The 14,494-nt window shown below is 44.6% G+C and overlaps 1 protein-coding gene across 1 annotated transcript; it reads left to right on the plus strand.

The window, feature by feature from the left end:
• Positions 1-3,752: 3,752 nt before the first annotated feature.
• Positions 3,753-11,182, plus strand: LOC103531448 (5-hydroxytryptamine receptor 5A). Its single transcript, XM_008497092.2, has 2 exons — positions 3,753-4,523; positions 10,850-11,182. The coding sequence occupies exons 1-2, from the start codon at positions 3,753-3,755 to the stop codon at positions 11,180-11,182; spliced, it is 1,104 nt and encodes a 367-aa protein (XP_008495314.1).
• The last annotated feature ends 3,312 nt before the right edge of the window (positions 11,183-14,494 follow it).

Genomic DNA, 14,494 nt, shown 5'->3' on the forward strand with positions numbered 1-14,494 from the left:
TCAACACTAGCCAGCATTTATGTGACATCCAGATATTCCATCTCATTTTCAGTCATAAAAATACGGAACCAGCTGTCAAAGGGCTTTTTAGAGCTTGTTTTCCCCTTGAGCTGAATTTTTTTTCTAGGTATTTATCAAATTAATTGCATAATTTATATAACAGTGTCCTGGAAAATGCTTTAAAAAGGAGGCTATTAAAAACCTAGCAGGGAGCAGAGGATGGAATAAAGCTGCATCTACCAGAAGCTCTCATAAGACTTTTGTATCTAAAATGAAAAATGGGAAATTAAACAAAAGAGTCAAGTTCAACACAGTTGTTTTAGAACAATCTAAAAATAATCTGCTTTTATCTCTAACATACAAAAGCAAACTGCTGCAAAATGTAAACTATGTTTAAATTTCATATACTTGCTATAAAAATACATCATCACTTCACATAATGAGTTGAAATTCTGTTATCTGGATGAATCATCATCCTCCAAAGCTGTTCCTAAGCAGCATGAGGTCTTTAAAAGTGCTTGGAAACAGAGAGCTGTGATGAAGCTGGCCTGGGTAGCTGCTGTCTGGTGAAGACAGCCAGCTCCTTCCTTAGCACAGCTGTAGAAAGGGGAGCTTGGACAGGAATAACAAGGATGCACACAGGGTTAAGGTGAGTTAAGAACATTCTGACTGAAAAAAAAAAAAAAATTACGACAAGACTGAGTCTGAGGAGATTCATTTCAACATTGTCAGCCAGAAGAGTGAGTTTTGCAGGGAATGTGGTGAGGACTAGGAAATATGTTTTGTAATTCCTCACCTCTGTCACAAGTCCTTTTCTCAGGGATTCTCACATCACAAGGGGAAAAGGAGAACAGATGCAAAGGAAACATAAAGTATTTTTACACTTAGACTTATAAGTAAATTGCTATTTTCTACCCTTTTATTTTGCATCCCTCAGGTCACAACACTCCAAACATCCTGATGGAAATATGTTATTTTGTATTCAGTGGCAATTCTGTAATCTAGCTCCAAGTCCTTAGTCACATATTTATTTATTTTAAGAGCAGTGAAACCAGTTATCTTTTGAGACTACACACTGTCATGCTTCGGAGGAAGAAAAAACTATGACAATGCAGAAACTAGTTTCTGAGGTTATTACAAAGTATCAGAGAATGAAAGAAAAGCCCTTTCGTGTTTGCACTTTGACGTGACAGCAACTTGTAACACTGTAGCTGTACATAAAAGTAAACAAGGTCCTCCTTTAGTTCCACTAGAAGTTCTGTTTTTTCTCATTTGTTTGGGGGGGTTTATATTATTGTTTAATGCAGTATTTATTTGCTTTTCTGTTACTCAGAGTACTTGAATACCTGCAAGTCTCTTCATTTTTAAAAATTCCCTATTTTCTTTTTCAAAGTATATCCTGGTTTCTGAGACATTGCAATGTGTTGCCATAGCAAACTTTGAGTAGCATGAAGCCACAGAACATTCACAGGACAAGACAGCAGTGGAGTAATTATCAAGAAAAAAAATACTTTTGAGTCTTTATTCAAGCCTCTGTATGGTAAGACAACATTATTCCAGTCAAGTGAGACAGAAAAGTGGGAAATTGCAATGCATTTGATGTGTGAACTGGAATGTAACTATCTAGATGTGGCACTCAACATATGCAAAATAAATATAAGGACGTAACACACAGCTTCTAAGAGAGGAAGGTTTTGAGATCATCTGGGTCATTTTAATGGTGGACCACATATAGTCTGCAACCCTCAAAGGAAGGCCCTTCACACAAGAAAAACACAACCTCATTTCCTGCAGGAGCAGGAACAAATGGATCATTCTGGCCCATTTGGACCCCTACATATGAAGCTTTAGCAATTAGTCTGAGTTTCATTTGTTTGTTTGCAGTCTTTCTTTAATAACTGACTCATTCAAATTGTGTCAAGACTCTTTTATTCATTTATTAAGTAAACTGAATTAAAAAAACATTTTAAAGTGGCATTTTAAAAGATATGAAATGAGACACAAATTAGGAAGGAGCAATATAAAGACAAAGCATGCAAAGCTGTTTCTGAAGCAGTCACATGCTGTCTGCCAAACCTGACAAATTTTTACCAGTGTCTTGCTGCAGATTGCTATAGATGCAGCTTTAGGCTTAACTTGCAGCACTATGGTGAAAGGGCTTTTCTTTACAAGCTCTTTCAGATTCTGCCTGTTGGAAAACGAGAGACATTTAACTTTCAAAAATCCCCAATTCCCTTTCATCATTGTTCCAGATTTTGAAGTTGGGCCCTGCTTGCTGTGGGTAACACAGTAGTGCTGTGAGGTTTGTGGTTTGTCAGATGCTGCTGTTTCTTCAGTGAAAACATGAATGCAAGTGAAGAACACCGAGAAGCACTGATTTAGATTGGATTATTCTGAACCAGAAAATACTCCTGCTCTACCTCAAAAATGAGCAACCATCCTCCTATCCACAAGCTCTGCCCACATCTGTGACTGTAGGTGTGCTGCTGATTGCAAGATTAGGAAAAAAAAAAAAAAAGTCACTGACCTTGGAACTGCTTTTCTGACCCTTAGCAACTTCAAACTCCTCTGGAGATCTGCTGGTAGCACATGACCTGGTAAGGGAAAAGAAGTGTTTGGTACTGTAGCTCCCACTGACATTGTCCTGGTCAGGGAATAAGGGGAAACAAATTCCAGTTATGGGTTATAAAGGATACCTCCCAAAAACTTTAAATACAATACCTTAAACATACCTTAAATATAATATCCAGGAGGTTGCCATATGATGCTGTCACACTACCTGTCCCCATTTGTTACTCAGGAAGGGACAAAGTTCATCACTGTGTCTCCTTTATTTCTATCACTCTGTTAGCACCTATTGCAGACTTTCAAAGCAGTTGTGTAACAGGTTTAAAATTTTTCTGGAAACATCTTGATTTTCAGGGTAACTATTGGAAAGAGCCAGGAGCAAGGTGTGTTTCCAAAGGCTGGGGCCCCCGTAGCAAAGAAACTACGTCAAGAAACTGTCCTGAAACAAACACGGAGATATTCCCGACAGGTCACGAATTTCAGAAAATTTCAGAGAATTTATTGTGGGTTTCTTCATAGGAAAAAGTCCCATTTTAATGCCGCAGGCTAGAAGTAACTCGTGTGACTAAAGCTGTAGCGGTGCTGGGCAGGATGCGGCCGCTTGCTCCCGGGAGGGCTGAGGGGAACATGGCGGGGAGGGGCCGTCAGGAGAGGGGGGGTCCCGTCGCCTGACGGGGTCTGTGAGGAGAGGGAGGGGTGGTTCCCGTCGCCTGCCAGGTCGTGTGAGGAGCGAGGATGTCCCGCAGCTTCACGGAGCGTGCGGGGAGAAGGAGCCCTCCCGACACCTCACGAAGACAGCGGAGACGGCTCCTCCCGCCACCCCGCAGCGGGCGGGACCCCGCGCAGAGGCTCCGCCACCGCCCCCGAGGCGGCCGCTGGGGCGGGGCGGGAGCGGCGGTGCCGCCTTCCCCGTCTCAGCCTCGGTCCCGGCTCGTTTCTTTTTCCTTTTTTTCGCCGCAGCCGCCCGGTATGGGCGTGAGGAACAGAGGGGGTGGACGGCAGCGGGCGCCCAGAGGCACCGCGGGGAAGGCGGGGGCCACGGCGAAGGCGGTGACACATGCGGGGCGTCCCCTGAGGGGAGGCACGGTGTGCGGTGGTGGCCGGTGCCGGGGCTGCGGGTGTCCCGGCAAGGGGGAGAGTGGTCGTGTGCACCAGTAGTGAGGGGCTGAGCCCCCTTCCCGGGCATGGCGGAGCCTCTAAGCCCCTGCACCCCACGGGGCCAGTGTCAGGCCAACATGGGCGCCAACACCTCATCGGCCAACGTGGATGCCAACTCCTCTGTGCTGGTGGGCAGCAGCGCATGGAGGGGCCGGGAGCCTTTCTCCATCTTCACTGTCCTCATCCTGACCCTCCTGGTCCTCCTGACCGTGGCCACTTTCCTTTGGAACCTGCTGGTGCTGGCGACCATACTGCGAGTGAAGGCTTTCCACCGAGTGCCCCACAACCTGGTGGCCTCCACGGCAGTGTCAGATGTGCTGGTGGCGGCCTTGGTGATGCCACTGAGCTTGGTGAAGGAGCTGTCGGCTGAGCGGCGGTGGCGGCTGGGCCGGGAGCTGTGCCTCGTCTGGGTCAGCTTCGACGTCCTGTGCTGTACCGCCAGCATCTGGAACGTGACGGCCATCGCCCTAGACCGCTACTGGTCCATCACCCGCCACTTGGAGTACACCATGCTCACCCGCCGCCGCATCTCCAACGTCATGATCGCTCTCACCTGGGCGCTCTCCGCCGCCATCTCCCTCGCCCCTCTTTTTGGATGGGGGGAGACCTACAGCCCTGAGCAGGAGCGCTGCCAAGTCAGCCAAGAGCCGTCCTACACCATTGTCTCTACTGGTGGGGCTTTCTACCTGCCCCTCTGTGTCGTGCTCTTCGTCTACTGGAAGATCTACAAGGCGGCCAAGTTCCGCGTCGGGGGACGCAGGAAGAATGCAGTGGTGCCTCTTCCTCAGGCTGCCCAGGTAAGGGTGGGGATGGGAAGGAGAAGTCCTCTTTGCCTCCCCCGAGCTCCTGCTTCTCCTCTGCTCCCAGCTGTCACCCCTGAATTGGTGGTTTTGGCACCTGAGATAAGCCCTGAGACTCCTGTGTGGAATTAGCTGTGTTAGAGCCCGGACATGAGCAGTAATTAGGCAGTCAAAAAGCACCACTCTTGGAGTTCTATTCCCATTTTTTTCTTAAGGGTGTCAGAAGATTAAGTGACAGGTGCATTCACTGCCAGTCTGGAAAGCTGTTTAAAAATCATCTTTTTAGTCTGAATTTGCCATTCCTTGAGGGGAGAGGGGTGTGCCTCTTCATTATTTTTCAGTTTTTGATGGACAGACATAAACAGATCCCCGGGTTGTGTACAGACTAGGTGCATGCACATTTATCTGCCAGCATGGACTTTGTGTGGGATCTATTAGTGTCCAAATAGATTTTAATAAGAAAATTATACGCTACTTATATTCTTGGGCTACTTTATTTTGCATACGGAGACCATGATGCTCACGGTATAGTCTTGAAGCAGTGAGTTGCTTCTGTTTTAAAATCACCAGCTGTCTTTAAAATCACATCTTCTTCCTTCTCTTACCCAAACATTTCCTGCAACCCCAAAAAGTCATGTTGGAAGTCTCATTTTTTCTTAGGGATACACCTAGCTGACAGGAAAGCTGTGCCTCTGGAAGAGGTAAGGTTGGCACCTTGAGTCCTCTTAAATCAGGCTCTCTTCATGACAACACTGTCACCCATGCCAGTACCCACAGTCCTTGGCAGTGCTCTCTGTAAACTCTCACTGCTTTCTGTCACATTCTTTTACTCTTACCTATGGGCATAATTCTTTACAGTGTGTTTCTGTGATTGCATGTTGTGCTGGCTAAGTCCAGTCCTTTCCCAATAACAAAAGATGAGCTGTGTGGATGTAAGAGATACCTAGAGAAAGGTTTCTATTAAATTTGGTCTCATCCTACAAGATCCTCACTCCTCTGCTAAATTCCTCTAACTTTTGTTTGGAGTCATGATAGGAGATATGTTATTGTGGTCACAAATACAAGTTTGTAGGTTTTGTCCCCCAGCTCTAGCTAGAGATGATAGCAAAGGCATCTCTATAAAATATGCAGTCAGGCTTGCAGATTTGGATCAGAATGTCTTGACAATTTTTTTAATATACATTGATTTATGAAGCTGTCTTATACACGAAAGCATAAAATGTGGTAGGAAAGATGAGAATGTCTCCTCTAGTGGCATTTTTTTTATATGGCCTTTCCCTGGTTTGCACCAAATTTCTTTCCAAGCAGTTTTAAATATGATGAATGTATTGTTTGGAGGCAGTGTATAATCTCTCCAAGCATGAAAGTTAACTGAATATTTTTAGTGGTTTTATGTGCTTTATCTTCTAAATGCACCATGCTCATGCAGGACTTGCAGGAATCTAAACTTTTGGGAAACTAAATGAGCTGAGGCATATTACAAAGACATGTTCTTAGTCTGTCAGTTTAATCACACCAAAAAAGCCTGGCTCCTAATTGTTGTAGCTCTGTCTGCAGAAGCCCCAGCATGGGCACAGCCAGGCTGGCAGGTAAGTGCTTTATGCTGATGCAGTGTCTGGGAGCTGGTTCAGGACAAAAGAGCTCCTGTCAGGGTGAGCTGAATACCCTTTTTGGAAGGGTTGTCAGTACAGCTGTTACTGCAAGAGTAGCAAAAGCTCAAGCCAGCAGTCCTTCATCTTTCTTGTGTTTGCAGTGATTGACATCCTGACTTCTCCTTTTATAACAGCACTTCAGGAACCTGCAGCTGGTACATTGTTGCAGCCTTCCCCATTGCCCCAGCAGTTTGCTTGCTTAAGTAAAAAGATTTTGGTACATGCAAATTTTGCTTGCCATCTAAAGGAAGAGCTGATGCCCAGCTGGACACATGTACATTAAATGAACCCTTGGATCAAGGGATCTGGCATTCAGGATACCTTTCTTCTCTGTTTAAGAGACTGAGACCTACTCGCGGAGTTTTATCTTGATGCCATTTAAGCTTACTGGAGCAGGGTCCATCACATCCACAGGAACAGTAGCAGTTCCCCAGTGAATTCTGGAGAATCTTCATATATAACATTTTTCTTTTGTCCCTGAATGTGAAGTGCTCTCTGCATCCATGTCAGTTCTTACCCCAGGTGCCTTGCACTGGTTGTTCTGAGTAACATTAGAGGGGCTGTCAGTGCCAAAGGCTGGCAGTGCTTTCCAGTCTGGAGGAAGCTAAGAGCAGCAGAGATCCCTGCTGGGAGAGAGGTCTTTGCTCTGCTCAGGAATGAGCTGCCAGGCAGTGCTGAGTTGAAACTGCACACCCGGGCTGTGATTTGTGTCCTAAGGTAAGCCCAGCTCTGTAGCTGGTTAACATTAGGAAGGTATTTTAAGGGGGAAAAGATTTGAGGCCACAGTACTTATATGTCTTGAGGAAACTGAGGCACCAAGTGATGACACCTCGATGTTTTTCAATCATGTTTTTCAGCCAGCAGAGCTAGGCTGTGCACCTTGCCAATGTGCATATCTGTCTGTCTGTCTGTCTATCCATCTATCCACACAGAGGGCTGTTGTCTCTGAGCTGAGAGTTGGCATACATATATTTCTGTACTCTTTTAGAGGTTCTAATAGAATAGTTAAAAGCTAACCATTTAGAGTAATATTTATTACCAAAAATTACTCTACTAGTAGGACAAGAAACAAAGTGCAACTGTCCAGAAGAGTGGGAACAGATGTTAGACAGGAGAAAGGTGAGGCAGGAGGTGGACTGGAGTGGCTAATGATTTCCTGAGAGAAATGCAGAGCTATTCCTGCTTACAGCACAAGAAAATACTGTGAGAGAAAGCAAGTGTTTTTTTTCCTTTGTGTCTGTAGAAGACTTTTTACTTGAGAACTCTCTTCTTTCAGTTATCTCTTTATGACACTCACTTTATGCCACTGTGCAGATGCTGGCATTTGAGAGATGTCCCCAGTATGAACTAAGGCATCTTCACAGATTGGTTTAATTTACAGGATGTGACTGCCTCTTACCCTGTCAGAGCCAGCTTGCTACCACTCATCATTAGGTCCAAAATGGGGGGAAAGCTTTTAGGCTGGGCTTGCTCTTCGTTTAATATGGGGTCACAGTCAAGTATTATGATGTATGTTAGAAATGGAAATCATGCAAAGCCTCCAGGAATGGCACTGGAAAATGCAGATTTGGTATAGTCAGAGCTGAGTTTAGTTCAACCAGTTCACCACTGACAAGGCTGGAAGGCAGCTACACAATCTTTTTGGCCTGTGCTCTTGTTCAGACAATGCCAAATGACAGTGGTTTACCCCATGCCTGCAGAAGGGGAAAATCCTGAGGCATGGTTCCCTTCCAGCATTGTGTACTGCAACAGCGTGTGCCTACAACAGACTCATTTGCTTTACTTGGAAGCTGTGTGCATGGGTTTATAACAATCAGCCTATAACAGAGGCTCAGGGACTGATAATTGTAGCAAGGACAGTCTTGCACCAACCAGGGTAATGAGTCAGGTCTGCAGCAAATCATACAGGGAGCAAGAAAAATCAAACAGTTTGAAATTATAATCAAAGGTTGGGCTTTCTCAGCTCCACAGTCTGCACTGATACATATTTCCTGATGTGAACAGCACTTCAGATAAAATCTGTGTTTAACTTCAAATATCCAGTTCCCTGCTGAACCAGTCCCCAGCTCAGTAGTGAGTGGGTCTGTATGGTTCCTGGGCAGGTTGGGAAGCTGCCAAGCTGGAGATTTTGCAGGGGTGTTGAGCACAGGAGCATTAAACACAGGGCTTCTCACTAGAAACCCTGTGTTAAGTCTGATCCTTTTTGCAATAGTAGACACCAGGAGCAGCTGGCCAGTGGCTCACTAGTCTACCAAGTGACAGTGTTCACCCCAGGGGCTGGCACTTGGAGTGGCAGCCCGTGCTGGGAATGCTGGAGAGGAGTGTCCTGCCGGCAAGGCTGATGGAGAGCAGCTGTGTGAGCCTGGCTCCCAGTGTGTGAGTGCCTGGTCAGCTGGAAAGGAAGACAGGGCTGAGTATGAGAAAGTGATGCTCAGGGAAAGCTGAGCTTCCAAACAGCTTCCAAGGTTTAAGTGCCCCTAAATGTCCTGTTGAAGGCACAGGCTGAAGAACCTTGGGATACCTAGGTAACATTTTTAAGAACATTTTGTGTATTCTTTTCAAAGGATTTTTAAATGGAAAATTGAAACAAAATGCCTCCAGTCTGCCAGGGGTATTTACACAGTTTACTTCATGGAAGGTTCCATGAGGTATCCCATTATTTTTCCTAAAGCAGCAGACTGCTATTTGTACGTTTATTATTAGTAGTATTATTACAACATTATTCAGAAGACCCAGGCAAAACTAGTAAAAAAATAACTAAAAATCCCAGTTATGATAACAGAAAAAGGAGAAATTATGTAGATACAAAGACAACTGCTGTCCTATAATTTCCAAAAAATACCATGATCTATTTCTACTTGCTGTTTAGTATTCAGAGGACTGATGTAACAACCAGTGAAATTTGTGGAAACTCCTCTGATTTCAGTAGGAGCTTGACCAGGCTGTAAATGTGTGATTCATTAGGGAAAATGCTTGAGGACTGTGGTATCTTCTATCAAAATAAATAACTTTTTTTCACACGATATAAAAATTAAATAATAAAAGAGCCACTATTATTAACTTCTGCAGCTCAGTCACAAGCTTTCTAAAACCTGAAATACCATAAAAGAAAAAAGGCTGTAATTGGATGATGGCACACTGCAAGCTCAATCTTTTGAGTAAGAGTTGAAGGTTCAGTATAATACCAAACTATGCCCCATGCTAGTGACAGAGCCCTTTGTATGGCTCTCCCTAAGAGACTTATTTCTGTAGCTATTCCTCAGGGCTATGGCACAATCTTTCAGGGTTGCTTGTCACAAATTTGTCCTCATGTCACACATTCATCCCTTTTTGCAGAGTGTGATGAAGGATGTGTAGAGCAAGTCCTTCTGCAGACAAATAGTGTGATCTTGCTATGGGAGGAGTGTCCCATTTTAATTGTCAAGACAGATGTGATTTTCATTTTCCTCCCTTATTTGCCTGTGTGCCTAATCTGCTGCTCTTACATTCTGCAGCCACATCTCATGTCTGAGGGTGAAGACAGGACAATCCATCTTGAAGAGTGATTGTCTGGCCATTGCCTCTGCTTCCCTCATATTAAATAGCAGCCCTCCATCTATTATAAAGGTTGCACACAGGTGCCACGCACACGTGGGAAATGTACCTCCTTTAACGAGCCATCTCTGGAGTGATGTTAAAGCCTTGCAGTGCCTGTGAGTTATCACTTAGGCAAATTTTAGAGCCTGAGGTTCCATCCTTAAGCTGTTTATTTTATTGCACTGTCTTCATAACTGTAGTGCCTAGAAGACTTTTAAACTCGCAGCTACTTTCATCTTCAGATTAAGACCACAAGGGACTATATATTCATAGTTAGACTCTAAACATATTAATAATTTGTGTCCATAGCCTCTTTGCCAGAGTCTTGCTGCCACCTGGAGCTCTGTGCTGTACTCACTGCACAGATCACTGTCTGGCTCTTGGCAAGAGAGAAGGAGGCAATGAGCACTGTCAGCAGCCTGGAGGAGCTGATCTTTTCCCCTCTCTTGTGTAACTTCTGGTGAAGTCAAAGTTTGAACTGAATGCTAATTGAAAAGGTGTTTTGCTGGCTGTAGAGTGCTTTTTGGGAGAATACCAAGTAGGTCTGTAGGAGACCAAATAGAGCAGGATAGGGGTTTGAGCTTTGCATCCAGGCAGCTAGGCTGAAGAAATCAGCTCTACCTTGTAGTCAGTGGGTCCCTCCCTCTTACCTGGGAGAAATGACCCAAAGGGCCTGCAATGGAATTAAATAAAATTATAGCTCAGGCCCAAGAACCCCTAAAGGTCATGAAGCAGTGCAGGAGGGCCTGGTTTAGGGATAAGCAGAAGGAATGTGGCTTTATTATCCTTCCTCAACAACCTGATTTCCCACTGAAGACCAAGGCATCCAATAAAATAAACAGAAAAAGAATGCCCTCCACTCACATGGCATCAGTTGCTCTTTATTTAGCTTTGTTTGTCAGTCATACTCAGCAGCTTTTCCAATGTAAGCCTGGTAATTTTATCACACTGAGGCATTTTCTTTCTCTTAGCATGGAAGGAATGGAGTTGGGGCCTTTTGTGGTAGGTGCCCAGATGTTGTGCTGCTATTTAAAAGTAATACTTCACTCAAACAAATTGTCTTGGTTAAGAATCCATGTTTGCTTTTGTTTTGAGGTGAAGGAAGCTTCGCATGAGTCACAGATGGTGTTTACAGCTCGTCATGCAGCTATCACTTTCCAGACAGATGGAGAAACATGGAGAGAACAGAAAGAGAAAAAGGCAGCTCTGATGGTTGGCATCTTAATTGGAGTTTTTGTACTGTGCTGGATCCCTTTCTTCATCACAGAATTAATAAGCCCCCTCTGTTCCTGCAACATCCCACCCGTCTGGAAAAGCATCTTTCTCTGGCTTGGCTACTCCAATTCTTTCTTTAATCCTCTCATTTATACAGCATTTAACAAAAATTACAACAATGCCTTCAAGAACCTTTTTGTAAAGCAGAGATAAAAGGGGACACAGAGATGATCCCTTTATTGCAGAACACAGAGATTTCTTGAGGGACACATGCCTGCAATACCTACAGTGTTCATCCATGAGAGCTATTCAAGGGGATTTAGGAACAATGAAAAAGGAGATAGAAGATGTTTGGATATAAACCTACTGACAGTTCACAGTTCCCCCTTGAAAAAAACATATATGCTACTCCAGGGTTTGGCAAAGAAGATAGAAGCAGTGAACACTTCCCATCTGCTCTGTGAATCAACGTGTGGAGGTCCTCAAGCAAAGCACTCTATGTGTCTAACACCGTGTCCTGTCAGATCTGAGTGGCCTGAGTGCATCTGAACATGCAGAGGTGCCATTCTGGAGCTCTCTTATCATTACTGAAGGCACTGCTGGGAACTGCTAATTGAGCAATACTGAAATGTTTGTAATATGGGCAGGATGCTGGCTTTGTTTTTGAAATTTATTTGGAAGGAAATAAAAATGTTGTATTTAATCAGTTGGACTGATGTGAAATTAAAATTACAAATGCAGCTCAAGAACAAGCCCTAGTGTGACTGAAGGGCTGTGTGTTCTCTAGCAAGCAGCAGTCTTTGATGAGAGTCTTGGTGAAATACAGGTCAGTTAGGTCCTGTGGGGTTAAGTAAAATTTTAAAGTGTAAATTTATTCAGAGATACTGGGAATGTGCTTGCACCTGCTTGCACAGGAGGAAGATCTGTCTCAGAGTTTTCACCTGAATGGTACCCTTTCACCCCACAGGGCTCAGACTCTGCCTGTTTTCTGAAAGCCAGGTGAGCTCAAGACAGGCACCTGACACCACCAAGTTCAGGGGGCTGCATGCATTGTTATCTTGTGCTACTGTGAAAGTAAACATGTAGTTGTGTTACGAACACCAAACAGTAGCCAAACACCAGGTGTGCTGGCAGCAACATGTGGCTGCTTGTCAGGGGTAGGTGAGTATCTGTCTGGGTTCCTTGCATGACAGATGTTATGCCCATCACCCTACCTGACTGCAGTCCACAATTTATCAGCTGATGTCAACTTCCTTCTACTGTAAGAAAGGTATTGATGCCATCAAGGTGAGTCCAGAAACTCCAAAGTGACTCAAGCCTTAAATTACTTCTCCAAGATCTAACAAACACCCCTGTCCCAACAGTATAGACAAATGAATTAAAATACAACTATTTCCATGCATACTGCCCATTCTCTCTTTGTATTTACTCCTGTAGGAGGTTTTACTTTGTCCCCTTCCCTCAAGTGAGATGCTGACAGCAGCTCTGAATATTTCTGATGTTGCAGGTTTACACTGATAGAGTCCCCACACCCTCACCCATCTCTGAAAGCTTCTTTGGGCACTGGAAGGGAAATGCTGTAGGTCTGACTGAGCTGGGCAACATCACAACTGCTTTTGAAGCTCAGGTTTAACCTTTTATGTTGCCTTTCTCTGCCAATTTTGTTGCCTTGTAGCCTAAGGAAACCTTTGATTCAAAGTGCAACCTCAGGCAAACACCACAAAGCTGCACAGTGCCTAAAAGTCACGAATTTCAGCTCCTGCAATACTCCACCCCTGGCATTTTGACCTCACTGCAGTGCATCACACTCAGCCTCATCACTGACACTTACCAAGCTAACAGGTATTACAGTAACAGAAGTGCTGACCACACAGCTCCTACCAAAGTCGTGGTACCCTGGCAGCCTCACAGGCAGTGGTGACAAGGTGTATTTCTGTCACCTGGGGACTGACGTACAGAACACAGAGGTATTATCAAGCAGCTGGTGTATTCTGAAAAAAAAAATAAAAAACCAAACCAAACCACACCGCAGCCTTTAGCTGTTAAACTTTATAGCAGAATTTACTGTAGTATAGATTAAAATGATTCATGTACCCAGTGATGTCAGTCTGAGCTTAATGTCAGGTGTATGAGCAACTCTGGTGGAGCCACGTTCCAGCTCCATTCTAAATAAGCAATTCACACAGTTGCTGTGGAGGCACAAACCCCTCCAGGTCCTGAAGGAACTGCCTGCCCTCAGCACACCAGGGGAGAGGTACTACATCTAAGACAGTAACTGCACTAAAAAAAAAAAAAAACAAACCACCTTAAATCTAAGCAGAGGTGGAGGGAGAAATGAAGAGGTCACCTTCAGGTGGTTGTTAAAAATCTCCTGTATTTAGCAACTCCTGCAAGTTTCCAAAAAACATGCTCCAGCCAAATTTTTGTGCCTGTAAGACACACCATGACTATCATGCAGCTGTAACAGCAGCCCTACTGATCACATTTTGGGGTATGTTTTCCCATGGCTTAGCATCTGGAACTTGAGGAAACACAATAAATCCAGCAGTGCAGTGCAGGGCAGCAGGTGACTGCACCAGTCCCATGGCAGCAAAGGCTGCAGATGCAGCAGGGCTCCTGTCAGTGAGCTTGAGACGTGGTGGCACAGCTCCTGATGAAGCTCTCCACCTCCTCAAAGATGAATTTAGCTTCCTTAGGAAGTGAATCTGAGTCTCTGCAATTTTACTGTGAGAAATTCTCAAGACAAGGATTGGTGCTCTGCCCACCCAAGCATCTGTGACAGCAGTGAATTGCTGCAGGATGCTTTGGAGCAGCCTGCCTTGGTACAACAAGAGGCAAACTGAAGGAAGCAGAGCTCCCATTTCACTGCAGCTCTGTATGAAACCAGCTTCCCACGCTGGATCTCTGCATGCCTGTGCTCAGAGGAGCAGCAGCACCTACTCAGGATTTAAAGTCCTGGATCTGAATCATTCAGCATCTGAGTTTAGCGTGGGGGGAAAGCGTTATCCAGGGTTATGCCTATCCTGCCAGATGCTGCTTCCTGCTTAAAGCCAGAACCAGCCTGACCATCCCCTGGCCCTCTGCACAGCCCTGCACCCATGGAGCTGTGTGCCAAAGCCAGGGACTTGGTGCAAAGGGAGTGTAACTGTTGGATAATCAACCTTGATTAAAAAAAAAGAACTTGGAAGGGTTGATAATTTTCTCCCTCCCTTGGTACTTTATTTCTGTGATTAATTACTCTCATTATTAAAACTTGCAACTTTATTTTAATTGAAAAAAGAGGCACGAGTAAAATCAAGCATGCAGGAATTCCTCTTTCTTGGCATCCCAAGACTGAAAGCTTAAATCTTGTGCTACTGCTGTGTTGTTGCCCATGGCTTCAAGACAGACCAAAGAAAATATGGAAAATACAGTTCCCATGTGAACAAAGGTAAATTCCACAGTATTGGGAATATCCAAGTAGAAAAAATAAATACCAGCTATTCTAAAAAAATCCCACAAACATTATTTGGCAGCACTTAGATG

The sequence above is a fragment of the Calypte anna genome, chromosome 7 (assembly GCF_003957555.1).
Source record: "Calypte anna isolate BGI_N300 chromosome 7, bCalAnn1_v1.p, whole genome shotgun sequence".
NCBI classification, from domain to species: Eukaryota; Metazoa; Chordata; class Aves; order Apodiformes; family Trochilidae; genus Calypte; species Calypte anna.